Source organism: Talpa occidentalis, unplaced genomic scaffold (assembly GCF_014898055.3).
Source record: "Talpa occidentalis isolate TD23 unplaced genomic scaffold, MPIMG_talOcc4v2.1 talOcc4.14, whole genome shotgun sequence".
Taxonomy (NCBI): Eukaryota; Metazoa; Chordata; class Mammalia; order Eulipotyphla; family Talpidae; genus Talpa; species Talpa occidentalis.
This window is the reverse complement of record NW_023601433.1, coordinates 89,645,579-89,659,412: the sequence shown is the minus strand read 5'-3', so window position 1 is coordinate 89,659,412 and position 13,834 is coordinate 89,645,579. Positions and strand designations below refer to the sequence as shown.

General features: G+C 65.1%; 1 protein-coding gene across 1 annotated transcript in view; it reads right to left on the bottom strand.

Annotated features, from left to right (window-relative positions):
• The window catches only part of GLT1D1 (glycosyltransferase 1 domain containing 1), a 44,834-nt gene extending 41,279 nt beyond the window's left edge, over positions 1-3,555 (bottom strand). The window contains exon 1 of the mRNA XM_037511327.1: positions 3,488-3,555. Within this exon, the coding sequence (XP_037367224.1) occupies positions 3,488-3,555 (68 nt within the window). The remainder of the gene's footprint in view (positions 1-3,487) is intronic.
• Between the last annotated feature and the right edge of the window lie 10,279 nt (positions 3,556-13,834).

Below are 13,834 nucleotides of genomic sequence, written 5' to 3'. Positions count from 1 at the left end.
AGGACCCCAAACCTGCCCGCTCTAAATAGGCTCTGCCATCTGCCACATCAGGACAAAACACTCGGAGCGCGAGACCTTCCACGGGAAAGAACTCGAGCGGCGTGAGCGTGCAACAGGGCAGAGGAGGAAGTTTCCAGCTGAGCCCACCGTCTCCCGGCCCCTCGTGGGTGAACGTCCAGCCCAGCAGGGTCGGCCCAAAGCGGGGCCACTGAGGCCCGAGAGCCGCCCTGGTCTCGGGCCCCTCCTGGGGAACCCACAGGAAGGCGCATGGGGGCCAGGCGGGTCTGGGAGGAAAGGAGCAAAATCGAAACCCAAGTCCAGATGACGGCCGCCACGGTCACCTCCCACGGGTCTCCCCACGTCTCTGTCTCCTCTGAGTGTCCCTTCCGCGGGCCCCATGACCCTGGGGAAGCTCCCTCACCTGTCCGCTCCACGTGCCTCCCCCAGGCCTCTCCCTCTCCAAGCCTTTTCAGCTTCCCTGCCCTGCCCGGCTCTGCCTGGCCCTGGGGTGGGGGACGCCACGGAGTCTCCCGAGTCCCCCCTTTGCAGATCACAGGGTCACACTGTGACCTAAGGGCACCGCCGGGTGACGGGCTCGCAGGTGCGACGGGCATGATGAGGGTCAGGCCCGGGTTTACGACGCAGGGGACAAGGCAGGTGATGTCGGCACCCCCGTGTCCTGCATCTCTAAGCCGGGGGCTGGCAGGCAATGCCTTGCCCGGAGCTTCTGTTTCTCACATTTACAATGCCAGAGGCCTCCGGGCCCAAGCCTAGGTGGGCCCTGGCACCCCCCGAGCGCCCTGCCCCCCATCTGTGTCTTCCCCCGTGGACCTCACTCTCGGGCAGCCGCGACTTCATGCAGGAGTGGCCTAGGCCGGCTCCCTTCACGGCCGGTCTTGGCGGACTGGGACGCGTGGCTCTGCTAGACCAACGGGGACCCCACCTGTTGGTTTGGGGGCTCCCTGCCGCCACTGAGGTCTTTTGGGAGCCACAGGGCTTTCCGCAGAGGAGGCCTGAGGGGTGCTCCAGGCCCTCCTGGCCCCGGGATGGGGTCCCTGGCGAGCTACCCCCACAGCACCCGCCCGCCCCGGGCCCAGCCTCCTTTCCTGAGGCCTCTGGCAGCTTCTGGGCGCAGAGAGACCGGCTCTCCCGGGCTGGCTGCGGGCTGCTCCGTCCTCCCTCAAATACCCCAGGAGGACAGAGATGAAAGGAACCAACACCAGCCCCCAGCTCGACGTCCGCCCCCCGGGCTGCCTGCGCTGTTCCCGTGTGCGCCCAAGGCCGGCCGGGCCCAGCGCCGTGGGAGGGACACCGGGCGGGCGGCGACCTGCAGCGGCTGTTCTAGTTCCCCCTGACTCGGCAGTGGGGGTGCCAGTGGGGTGCGGGCAGCCTCTGGGTCAGGCTGGCACTCGGGGAGCGGGAGGAAGTGGGGCGCGCGTCTGAAGCACAGAGGGGTCTCCTTGGAGCCCACGGCCCACTGATCCGGCTTCTCCCCTCCTCTCCCAGGCGGGGAGGAGGGTCCTTGCCACCCCCACCCCACCTGCCTCGCACCGGGAATACCCTCCAGACCCCGAGTGGCTGCCTCTTGTGTCACCCCACACACCCACACCCAAACCCACACCCGCACTTCCTGAGCGTGGACGTGACTTCCTGAGGGTGGACGCGGCTTCCGCTCCGCAGGGCCAGCAGCCAGGCAGCCTCCCTGAGCCCGGGGGGCGGGAACACCCTCACCTGTGCGCCTCGGCAGGGGGTCTGCCCCGTCCTCAGGGCCACCTGGCACCTGTGCGGAGCTCATGTCTTGGAGCAGAGAGGGGCATTCAGGGGTGAGGGTAGCACCAAGTGCTTTTTTTTTTTCTATGGGACCCTCGCCGGCGGCTGGGGAACGAACTGGTGCTGCAGAGGCTGTGGGCAGCCACAGCCCAGCGCTCAACTGCTGCACCACGGCGGGGGGGGGGGGGGGGGGGCCCCCAAGTGCTTATTTTAATGGTAAGGAAGCCGGCCCACTGGGGGTCAGAGGAAGTAAACTGAGAAATGGTGTGAAGGGAAGCAAGTCAGTGGGTTTAAAAAAAAACCGCCAGGGCCTCCCTGGGGGTGCAGGGGTTAAGTCTCAGTGCTGTGGAGCTCTCGCCAGCCACTGCAGCACGAGTTCGATCCTTGGCAGGGAGCTACCCACAGGGCGCAGCAGACCTCGCCTGTCTCCCCGCTGCTCCCCTCAGCAGTGTGTCTCAGTGGACCCACCTGCTCCAGTCCCCACTCTGTCTCTGGGGAGTCCTCTCACCACCCCGCTCCGGCACCTCTGGCCTGCATCCCAGCTCGTGTATGAATAAATAAGTAAAAATAGATCTTTAAAAATAAAAATGGTGGGGCCTCCCTGGTGTCGCAAGGGGTTAAGACGCAACCTATGAAGCTGTCAGCAGCCTCTGCAGCACGAGGTCCATTCCCAGCCAGGGAGCTACCCACATGGCGCAGCAGACTCCCCTGTCTCCCCGCTGCTCCCCTCAGCAGTGGGTTTCAGTCCTTCTGCCTGTTCTGCTCCCCACTCTGTCTCTGGGGAGTCCTCTCACCCCCGCATCTCTGGCCTGCACCCCAGCTCCTGTATGCATAAATAAAATACATCTTAACAAAACGAAACACCAGCAGCACCCCAGGGCGGCCCTGCACCCCTCCAGGCCCCTCTCCAGCACGTATTGCACCAAAGCCAGAACTCCCGGGAAGGGCCAGATTGGAGCCGGCGGCCCCTGCCTGCGGGGCTCACATTCCCAGGGGGGGAGCAGGTGGCAGGTTCCCCTGCCCTGAGGGGCTCACATCCTGGGGCAGCAGGTGGCAGGTTCGAGGAAACAGCCAGATCGCTGCAGAGACAGCGCGGCGAAGCGGGGGCGGCAGGCGCAGCCACAGGCCCTGGGGTCCGGGCGGCCGGCAGGGCGGGGGCAGGTGTGGCTCCGCAGCCGCAAACCCTGGGCCCCTCCACCCCCACCGGCTTCAGGGCCCCTCCCCGCGCCCAGGCTTCGGCTCGCGCCCCGCCCGGCGCACCCGCCCCGAGCCCGAGCGCCGGAGGACGCGGGGGCTGCTGCGGGGCTCCCCGCGCCCGGCGCTGCCGATGAATGGAGGCGCCCCGCGCGGGTCGCTCCGGACAGCCCCAGGCCCGGCGGCGCGGACCCCCGCGCCCCCCCGGCCCCCGACCCCGCGCCCCCGACCCGCGCTCCGCGCCGCCTCCCCGCGCCCCCGCGCGCCCCCGACCCGCGCCCCGCGCCGCCTCCCCGCGCGCCCCGCGCCGCCTCCCCGCGCGCCCCGCGCCGCCTCCCCGCGCGCCCCGCGCCCCCGACCCCGTGCGCCCCGCGCCGCCTCCCCGCGCCCCCGACCCGCGCCCCGCGCCGCCTCCCCGCGCCAGGCAGGCGGGCCCGGGTCTCGGCGCCGCGCCAGGCCCCGCGCGCCCCGCCGGCCGGTCGGGTCGGGTCGGCGCGCGCCGGGGCCCGCGGGAGGCGCCTACCGGACGCGCTGGGCCGTGACCGCGTTGCCCGTGTGCCGCCGCAGCACCGCCAGGAACAGCAGCCGCATGCCGCGCCCGGCCATCCGCTCTGCCCGCGGCGGGCGGGCGGGCCGGGCCGGGCCGGGCCGGGGCGGCGGGCGGGGCGCGGGGTCGGGCCCGCCCGCCGCTCCCCAGGACGCACCGGCCGGTTCGGCGCCGGCGGGCGGGGCGGGGCGGGGCGGGCGGGGCGGGGCGCGAGCCGGGGCGCGGGCCCGGGGGTCTCCCTTCCCGCCCGCGGCGGGGCCCTCGGGCGGGGCCGGGCCAGGGAGGCCGGGGGCGGGGCCTCATCGCCGGGGTCGGCTCCCGGGGCCCGCGGGGCGGGTGCAGCCACCCCAGGACTCCCCCAGGAGGTGACGGGGAGGCTGTGGTCCCTCCCAACACCGCGCGCGCGCGAGGGGACCAGGCCTGGCCTCCCGCCGGCTCCCAGGTGGAGGCGACCCCTCCACGGCCAGCCCGGGGGATGCCCGTCGGGGACCGAGGCAGGGGCAGCCCCTCCCGTGGGGCGCTGTCCGGGCTGTCCGGGTTTGTTCCCGCCGGGCCAGCAGAGGTCACCTGTGTCCAGAGGCCTGGGGAGGCTCCCGGGGCACAGCCATGGCAAGAGTGGGTTCTCTGGGGCTGGGTGGTGACCACCCTGCTGGCAGAGGGGCTGTGCGGCCTCTCCTCCCAGGAGGCCCGGGGCAGTTCTAGGCCCCGGCAGGGCCCGCCCGTGGCTCCCCAGCTCTCCTAGACCCTGGCAAGCCCCGCACTTCCCTGATCCCCCACCCCATCCCAGGATCTGACCCAGGGACTCCGTCCGGCCTGCGGCGGGCAGGGGCAGTGAGTGGCAGGCCGGCCGGAGGGGGCTGCCCCGTGCCCAGGCCACGCGGCTGTGTGTCGTGCTCACTCCTGAGCCGCCATTTTCAAGTTGGGCGCGTCCGCGCGGGTGTTGGAATTCCTGATACCCCTTGAGAAACGAGTTAAAAGAGAAACGATGGAAAATACAAATTTAAAGTTTATTGACCCAAAAGTCTCTTGGAACCAGGCAGCACCACACCCGAGAAACAGCAGAAACAAAGCAAGGAAGCTGCTGGCGACAGCGGGTGGCGCCTGGGTGGCTGCGGGTGGACAGTGGCACTTGGGTTTCGATTTCAGCCCCTGAGCTGACAGGTCCTGGCGGCGCGTAGGCCACGGGCCATCAGAGCCACCTCAGTCTAGTGCCTCCTTGTTCACTAATTTAGCAGGTGGGACCTGAGCTCCCCAGTCACCACCGAGGCTGTGGCTCACGTTGGCTCCTTTATACTCTCCATCCCTACTCTGTTTAGGGGAAACTGGATTATTTCTTGACTCCAGTCACCAGAGACCGAGGCTCCTTGGCTCGCAGCACTGTCCTGGTCTCGAGGGCCTCAAGATGCAGCAGGGCTGCTGGCGCCCCACCCATCACAATCACCTCCCGGGCAGCGGGAAAGATGGGGCACCCAAAACGGTGCAGCTCATCTCAAGGGCTCCCTCGGGCCTTAGTGGTCACGTGGCCACGTCTTCCCCCCGGGGCAGCTGGGAAATGCAGCCCATCAGCTGAGCACACTTTATCCCCCCATAAAGTGATAGCCACTGCAAGACGACAGTTCCCGGGGGAGACCGTGGGCCCACCACGCAGCCCCCTCCCAGGACGGCTACGGGCGTGGCAGCCCCGTGCCCCGCCCCCCCCCCCCCCCCCCGCCTGCTCCCAGGGCCCGTTCCTTCTGCTCCATAGAGGAGGGACAGTCAGTCCCGCCTGTCACCGGGGCTCTCCGCTGGGACTGAGACTGGGTGGGGAGGCTGACTGTTGGCTTAAAGTCGCTGACTTTGCGCTGCTGTGGCCTCCGACGTCGGAACGGAAGCCCCGCCTCGGTCGGATTTGCCAGGCTGAGCTCGCCTGCAGTTCTTCTGAAATACACCTGTTCCACAGGGAGTCTCGGACACACCTCGGGGCCCATTACTTTATCCGTCCATCGCTTCCTTTTGTAAAATGAGGGGAATTATAAATCGTATCGCAGTTAATCAGCTCATTTTAATGAAGTCTTTTATGATTCTCCCAAACAGGTAACAGAAAGGTACAAAGACAAGGGTGGTGTTATGGAATAATGTGGAAATAATTAGGGGCGCGTGGTAGAGCAGAAAAGGTTGTAAGTATCACTTCTAAGATTTCTCCAGATCTTTCTAATGCAAGAGGCTTGAAATACATGTAAGGCAAAATGCTTTTCTTTGATCAATGTGTCTGCCCAGATGGCTCCCCTGGGTCCCAGCACCAGGGAAAATGGAAAAAAAAAAAAAAAAAAGAATGAACCTTGATTATCTGTCCTGAAGAAAATGACGCGTTCCCTGGGCGCAGGCGGGAGCCCTGACTTTGGAGCGACGGCTGAAAAGCAACACGTGACAGCTTTTTTTTTTGGACGTTCTGACAACACGAGACACCATCTCTATGTTTTCAGTCCCCTCAGCACCGGCTTCACACACTGCGTGGGGGGCGGTGAGGAGGGAGGGGCTCGTTCCACAGGAGACACCCAGAACAGAGACCCGCGCGTCCTCGCATTTCCTTTTCGGGGCTTTCATTGATAGTACTTGAAAGGGACCAAATGCCCCCAAAAGCTGTTGGTCTGCATACAGCACTAGTGCTGCTGTTCCAGGGCCACCCCCGTGTGCAGTGGGGTGGCCTGACTGTGGGTCCTCACCCGTGCACTTGGGGCTTCGAGGGAGACTCCACCGCAGGCGCACGGAAAGGGTCACAGCGGGGTGTTCACGGACGGGGGAGCGCAGGAAGGGATGACTCGGGGAGAGGAGAGGCCACTCGGCGACCGCCCGGCAGTGCCTCCGAGCTGGGCCCCCCCGCGGCACGCTGGAGGCCGGCCAGAAACCAAGCCCCCCAAGCCCCGCCCGCCTGGCGCCACCAAGCCTGGCTGCCGGACGCCGCCCTCCCTCGGGGCGATGACCTCATGGGACTCGCAGTCCTGCGTGTCTTGGGTGTCTGGGTCCGGGTGGGGGTGGCCCACGACCCCTGCGTGTGGCGCTCGCTCAGGACGCCCTCTCCCCCCACACTACTCGTGTTGCGTCATGAACACAAGGTCAGCCGAAATAAGTGCGCTCCCTGGGCGTGTCTGGCAAGAATGCAGGCCTGGGGTCACCCTGCGCCCCACTCGATGGCCCGATTCCAGTTTCTTCCCTCTGGAGCGCAAAGTGGTTGGTCGCAAAGACTCTTGGTTGTGCGAGGCGGCCCGGAGGCGGCGGGCCTGGCTGCGCGGAGGCTTTGCACGCTAGGAGCGCAGGGCGGGTCCAGGGCCGCGGGCAGGGGCTGGTTCTGTGCACACTTGGGCTCACCCGCTGCTCCCGGTGACCTCCCGTTACATAAACCAGAGCCCTTTTTCTCCACGGAATTTTTAACTCATTTTTTATTGCATAAGCCACATATATACACAGGACAAATACAGATAAAGCCATTTTAAAGCGGCACAGGCCCCACGGCCCGGCGGGAGCCACAGTGCACGCGCTGGCACCGTCTCCCGCGCCGTCGACAGGCAGCGTCCGCAGTGTGCTCCCGGGTGCTCGCAGACTCCCCGCAGCGTTCTAAGCACCCCGGTACCCTCCCCTCCTGGTTTCTCCCATGACCCTCGATGTGGGTGCTGCCGCCCGCGCGGGTGCCCAGAGGGAGCTGGGGCAGCAGGGGCGGGCTCCCTCGTCCGGGCCTCGGCCGCCAGGCCCGCCGGCTGTCACCTGGGGCGGTGGATTTGTGGCTGCTGGTTTTTATTGTTTTGGTTGGTGTCACTGCTAGGAAAAACAGGAACAAACTGCCTACTTTCTGGGATTTGCCCTTTCACATGGTGGCGGGCAGGGTTTTAACCCGCCCCCGAGATTCCCCACCTGCTGTGCGGCCCAGCGCTGTGGGGATGATCCACGGATGCGCCTACGTTCCCAAAGGCGCACGTGAGGCGGAACAGGAGCCCCCAGGACCACCGCACCTGTCAAGGCCAGAGAGATGCGAAGACTGAGAGGGGTTTGAGGTGAGGGGTTCTCTGTTGTTGGGTGTGGGGGTGATGGGGACCGCGGCAGGCACTGAGCGGCCCCCACGGCAGCTGAGTGCAAGGCAACACAGGACCTGGGGAGCCATGCACAGGGCCTGCTCGCACCCCCTGACCTCACCCGGGGGGCCCAGCCTGGCCCTAGGCAGACAGCCCCGGCATGAGACCTGCAGCTGATGGGTGCGCGTTTCAGCCGCTCACAGGGGTGCCCTAGTACACGACACAAAACTGGCCCAGGGCCGGCGCGCACACCTCCACCCCCAAGCTCCCCCGCAGCTGCTCTGCAACAGGCACATGGCGCTCCAGCGTCCGCTCGCACCGCAGCTCGTCCTGTCGGGTGTGTGGCCACTTCACGCTACACGGCCACGGCACTGGCAGCTGGGCCTCTGGTCACGCTTTTACATTCCTGGGAGTGCAACGTCCACAGGTGTAGGCCACTGTTCCGGCTCTGTCTGCGTTCATAACAAGAACCTCTCTCTCTCTAAAGCCTGCGTGCGCACACGCACACACACACGTGTGGCACTCGTGGTCCTCGGCACTCGGGGGAAGAAAGGCACGGAGTCTCACTCCCCGGCCAGTGGCCTCTAGAGGGCAGTGCCCCGGCCTTGCCGTGGGTGCACACCAGCTCACCTCCCTGGTGGCTCCACCCGGGGTGTCCTCCGTCCATGTCACGAAACGTGTCCCCACGCTCTGCATTAAGATCGGGGGGTGACTTGACTCCCCCCCCAGCAGGGCATAGGCACTCTTCCCCTCCTCGGGTGCTGCTGCCTCAGCTGCCGGGGCCGCCTCCTGATGAGTGACATCACGTCCCATGTGCTTAACCAGAAAGAGAGCTCGGGCGCTCGCAACCCAGATGTCAGGGAGAGTCACCCGAAGGCGGGCCCAGAACTGGGAACAGCCCTGGCCGGCGTCTCCCCGAGACAAGCTGCTGGTCTCCTCACCTCTCTGGCGGGGCTGCTTCATCCTCGGGCTTCACAAGATCACCCGGGGACTCCAGGCCTCACTTTATAATTTTACCTCCAGAAAACAGGAACCGTTTATTCCCGGGGACTTCAGAGTAAGTCACTCCAGAGCCGGCGGCTCAGGACACAGGAGCCTCAGAGCCCATGGCTGGAGCTCGATGGGGGCGCCGCGGGTCGGCCAGCCATGGGCCGCGTGACTCCCCTGGCCTGGGACCGCCCGCCCCGGCTCAACCGGGGCGGGGGGGGGGGGGGGGCTGAAGTCGCCAAAGAGCAGAAGCCGATGAGGACCAAGAACACGCTCTGCAGCGCCTGACACTCCCTCTGCCGTTCTTCACTGGGCGCTTCTCCCGAGCACGTCATTAGCCCTGAGAACTCTCTGTAAAACAAGGACGGTAACGTTGTTCACAGTTAAGTGCGATGGCTCTTTACAATTTCTTTTTTATTTATTTGTGCACACAAGAGCTGGGGTCCAGACCAGAGATGCGGGGGGTGAGGACTCCCCAGAGACAGAGTGGGGAGCAGAACAGGCGGATCCACTGAAACACACTGCTGAGGGGAGCAGCGGGGAGACAGGAGGGGTCTGCTGTGCCCCGTGGGCAGCTCCCTGGCCGGGGACCGAACTCGTGCTGCAGAGGCTGCGGACAGCCTCGTCGTGCTGACACAAACCCCTGCACCACCGGGGAGGCCCTGTTGACAATTCTTACGAAGAACACTGCACTGCAACAGCTTCAGGGGCTCGGCGTGGGGAATCAAGACGTCGATACACTACATGAAGCTCACCACGGAAAGCCCAATTCTACCCCTCACCACAAAATCGTCACCTCTGACCTCTTTCCCCTCCCCTAGGCCCTCCGGTGGCCACTCCCTGGCCTCACAGTTGAAGTTGCTTGTTTTGCCTGGGCTTGGTTTCTCCAGAGTCCGCCTGACTGGAATCACAGGGCGTCTGTCTGTCTCCAGCTGCCTGACTATTTCACTCTCTGGGTGCATGGTCTCCCGTTGCAAGTGGCCAGACAATCCTGCTTCACAGCCGAGTAGTATCCGCCGCCTGGGCACAGCACATCTCCTCCAGCCAGCGAGCTCTCAGCAAGACAGTTTCCAGCTTAGCGGCTGTAAATGCCGCTGCAATAAACGTGGGGCTCATGTATCTCCTTGAAAAAGTGTGTTTTGCGTTTTGGGGGTGAATACCCAGAAGCGTGTTAATAGTATTTCTCATTCTTTGCGGGATCCCCACTTTCCACAGCGGTGGTACCAGTTTACACCCCCACCGCAGCGCAGGAGGGGCCCCTTCGCTCCCCATCCTCCAAGACTTCCTGCTGCCCGTCTCCTGGATGCGACCATTCTCACAGGTGTGAGGGGGCAGCTCGAGATCCACCTCCCTAGTAACAAGTGAGTACTCACACACAGCACGCTCGCGCCTCTGCGCCCAGCGAGCACCTCCTTACGGCTTCCGCCTTCGCTGCTGGGCTGGGACTGCGACGCGGACTCCTGCCGGATCACCTGGTGCCAAGCGCCTCGATTCCCGCCCTTTGTACCCTTTTCCGCTGACGGCTCCTGGGCCGCGATGTGAGAAGCAACTCCAGCCAGAGCCGTCAGTCGTGTGCTGTGCGGCCACACTGCGGGCCGGGAACTCGTCGGGATCACGCCGGGGGCGGCAGGCCTGGCCCCGAGTTAGCGCCCCACACCTCTCCCAACAGGAGAAGCAGAAGACTCTCTTCTCTCGTTTCCTCCCTTGCCCCCCCGCTTCCTCCCCCCTCCGTTGATGAATGCCCACCTGGCCTGTGCAGGAAGCAGACGTTTTGTGGGTTTTTTAAACACAACAGGAAAAGAACCCCAAAAGAGGGTGCGACTCTCAGGGTCACCTAAGACGAGTGTTTGAAAGAAGCCGGATCAAACAATCCCGTGGCCCCTCTCACGTCCCCCCGTCACCCCCGCCGGGAGGGGCCGGCGTGCAGAAAGGCCGGAACTGAAGTCCCGGCCCCGCCCTGGTCCCTAAGCGCAACGCGTGGGTGCTCGCGCCGCTAAGGGGGGAACGCCTCCCTCAAACCTGTTAGGCGGCCAGCACACGGCCCTTCTGATGGGGGGCGGGGTGCGTCCTGACTCCCCCACAGCTGGCTGTTCTCAGGATTTGCATTTTCTGCTTCTACCAAGATTATCTGCAGAGACGTGCTACCACAGGGACGCCCCGAGACAGGCCGTTTATGACAGGTCTCCAGAGCAAGGAGAGTCAAAAGCAGATGATATGGCCACTCTGAGCAGGGTCCACTCACGCCTTGGGCCGGCACATGCTGGTGAGCGGCCTGACACCGTAGGAACTGGGGATCGGGGAAGCAGAACCCCCAGGGGCGAGTCCTGCCACGGGGCCACGGGCCTGGATGCGGAGTGAGGCTCAGCAGCTGGCCTCGCGGAGCTAACCACAGCGATGTGGCCGAGGGGCAGCCCCATCACACACACCGCGGGGGAGCCGGGGGGCCCTCCCCGCACCCCAGTGAGGGCTTCCTGGCTCATCCCACCACATCTCCCTGAGCTCGGCACAGGGCAGGGGCTTCCTGTCACTGCAAAGGCGCCTTTGCGATTCCACCCACCCCACAGGCGCCCTTGCTGCCAGGGGGGCTTGAGAAGAGGCGCCCTACAAAATGGTGCTTTCTGCAGCACCGCTGCCTCGCCTCACGCCGGCTGTCTGAGGTCAGTTATTCATCTGGCCCTTCCAGGTGCGGGGGAGACGCGTGGCTCCTTCCAGAGACAGCAGCGGACTCTAAGGGAATCCGGGTGGGCGGGCGCTATGGTAGGACAGGCCGGGAGGCCGCGATGCCCAGCGCGCAATTCCAGGAGGCCTCAGGCGCTGGGAATAACTACTTTGTAAACGGGAAACAAAGAGCTTACTGTGGCCACAGGTGGCCGGCCATCTCCCCCAGACGGTGTCCACCAGACGCACAGGCCGAGCACTGGTCACCTGTCGACAGAGCTGGACCACGCTGACCGACAGTGGCCAACAGTCACGGCCACTACTGGTGCCCAGAGGCGGTGTCGGAGACTCCCCGCGTCCGCGGCTCTGTGAGTTGCTGGGCGACACCAACAGCTCTTTGGGACGCCAGGGGGGCCTCTGGGGCTCCCTTCAGGGGCTGTCCGAGACGGGACCCAGTCTCCTCCCTCCCGGGAGGCCGGCTGCCGCTTCTTCCGTCCTCTTTCTCCAGAGGCCCGGAGCGGAGTCTTGCCTTTCCTTCTGAGGCTGGAGCGGCGTCCCTGGGCGCCAGCCCGCCCTGGCTCCCGTCCTCTCGGGGAGCCCCGCCCACGGTCTGCCTGGACCGTTCCTCCAGCCTGCGGCCGGCCGGACCATGAGCACCAGTCGGCTGGAGCTCGCACCTGACCGGTCCACCCCGCCTCCAGGACGAGCACATGAAAAGGGGGTTGCTGGGCTCCAGGGAGCCACTCGAGAACCGGCCTGTGGGGGAGCCGCACGTGAGAGGCCCCACTGTGGAGGCGGCCACCGGCATGGAGGCGGCTGGGCTCCAGCATAAGTACCCCCGGCCAAGCACGGGAGGCACCAGGCGTCAGATCTGGGGCCGAGAGTCACGGGGGCTGAGCGGGTGCGCGCTCATTCGACGGGCCGTGCCAGCCAGGAGCGCGAGGCAGGTCATGCCGTCGCAGCGGGAGCGCCGAGTCCTTTCTCACTTTCCAAAGGCATCTTGGCGGGGGGCGGGGGGCCTTTCTGGCCACAAGCAGCAGAGCACCAGGCAGTGCCTGCAACAAGACCTCTGCTGCGGCTCAGCAAGGCTGGCCTCCCCTTCCCTGGGACGGGCGCCTCGCCCGCCAGCAGCAACACGGGCCCATCTGGAAGTTTGTGCCACTCACTGTCATGGAATGGGAGTGCTTCCCTTTGCCAGACGGGCCAAGACGCCGCCTCCGCCTGGGCCTGGGTGGGGGGCGGAGTCTGAGGCCTCAAAGAGTCCGGCTTCTGCCCTGGCCGCTGAGACCGGGCCTGAGGGACCAGTGCGGAGCGCCGGGCCCGGCCCAGGTGAATTAGCCGAGGCGCGGTCACGCTGTCCTGCGCCTCACGAGGGGGGCACGATGGCAGACAAAGAACAAGCGTAAGAATGGAGTTGGGGTTCTGCTTGGAAGAGAGCGTAGCAGCGGAGCAGCCACCGGTCACGCTCACCACACATCAGCACAAAGCAGGGTGGCCTCACGGAACGCTCCGCAGGGACGGGGCGAGCCTCTGCGCTGTCCAGCTGGGTGGCCACGAGTCACATGAGCTACTGAGTCCTGGCAATGTGCCTGGCGTGGTTGAGAAGCGGGATCAGTCACTATTAAACCGTAACGAGTTTTCAGTTCAAACAGCCCCAAGTGGCTACTACACCGGACAGTGCTGAGCGAACCCTGAGGACAGAGCGCGGGAGGCGGGGTGAGCTGAAGGTGTGTGGCTGTGACGGGGCAGTGGACTGGCCGTTGGGGAGGGCTGGGGTGTCTCCACACTCTGACACAGGCTGACTAGCGGCCCTTAACTCAGTGACCTACAGGAACAGCCGTTTCGTTTGTTCACAGCTCTGCCGTGGGGGCAGTTTCTCTGTGGGCCCTGCGCGTGGCTGCGTATGTGGCGTCCTTCATCGGGCAGGCGGCTGGGGTGCAGGGCCCTGGGGCTCCCTCCACGCCATCGCAGGCTCTCCAGTGAGGCAGCCGGCTCCGTACATGTGGCCCCGGCTCCTAAGGCACCCAGCGGAAGCCACCCGCTCCTCTTCAGGCTTAGGCCACGTGGGCCACGTTCTCGCCACCACATCACACCTCGCGCCCAGTCCTGTGGGCCTGTGAAAGCGAAATGAAGGCAGAGACCCCAGAGGCAAGCTCCAACAGGGCTGGGCGGTGTTGCTGTGCCACAGGCAGTCACAGGCCTCCGTGTTGCCACAGCTTGTCTTGATGCTCACTCCCCAAGTTGCAGGGAACCCCAAGTATGTGTCACCTTTGGTTGGTAACAGCTTTATTGAGATGTGGTTCCCCTACCAGCCAGCCAATCCACTCCAAGTACAAGGTGGCTCTTAGCCTGTTCATAGTAGCGAAGGCCTCATCACAACTGACTTGAGAACACTTTCGCCACCCCCACAGCCCTGCACCTGTTAGCAGCCACTCCCCAACCTTCCCCTCCCCTTGCACTTGGTAACCACTCACGCTGTCTCCGTGGAGGTCCCTACTCTGGACACTCCCCAGAGGGGGAGTCTTGGGTGCTTTCTCTACGACATCATGTCCAAACCAAACCAAACCAAACCAAACCACCCGCATGCTGGACTGGTTTTGCTGCCTCGGGTTATCCAAGATTGCCAGGTACGACC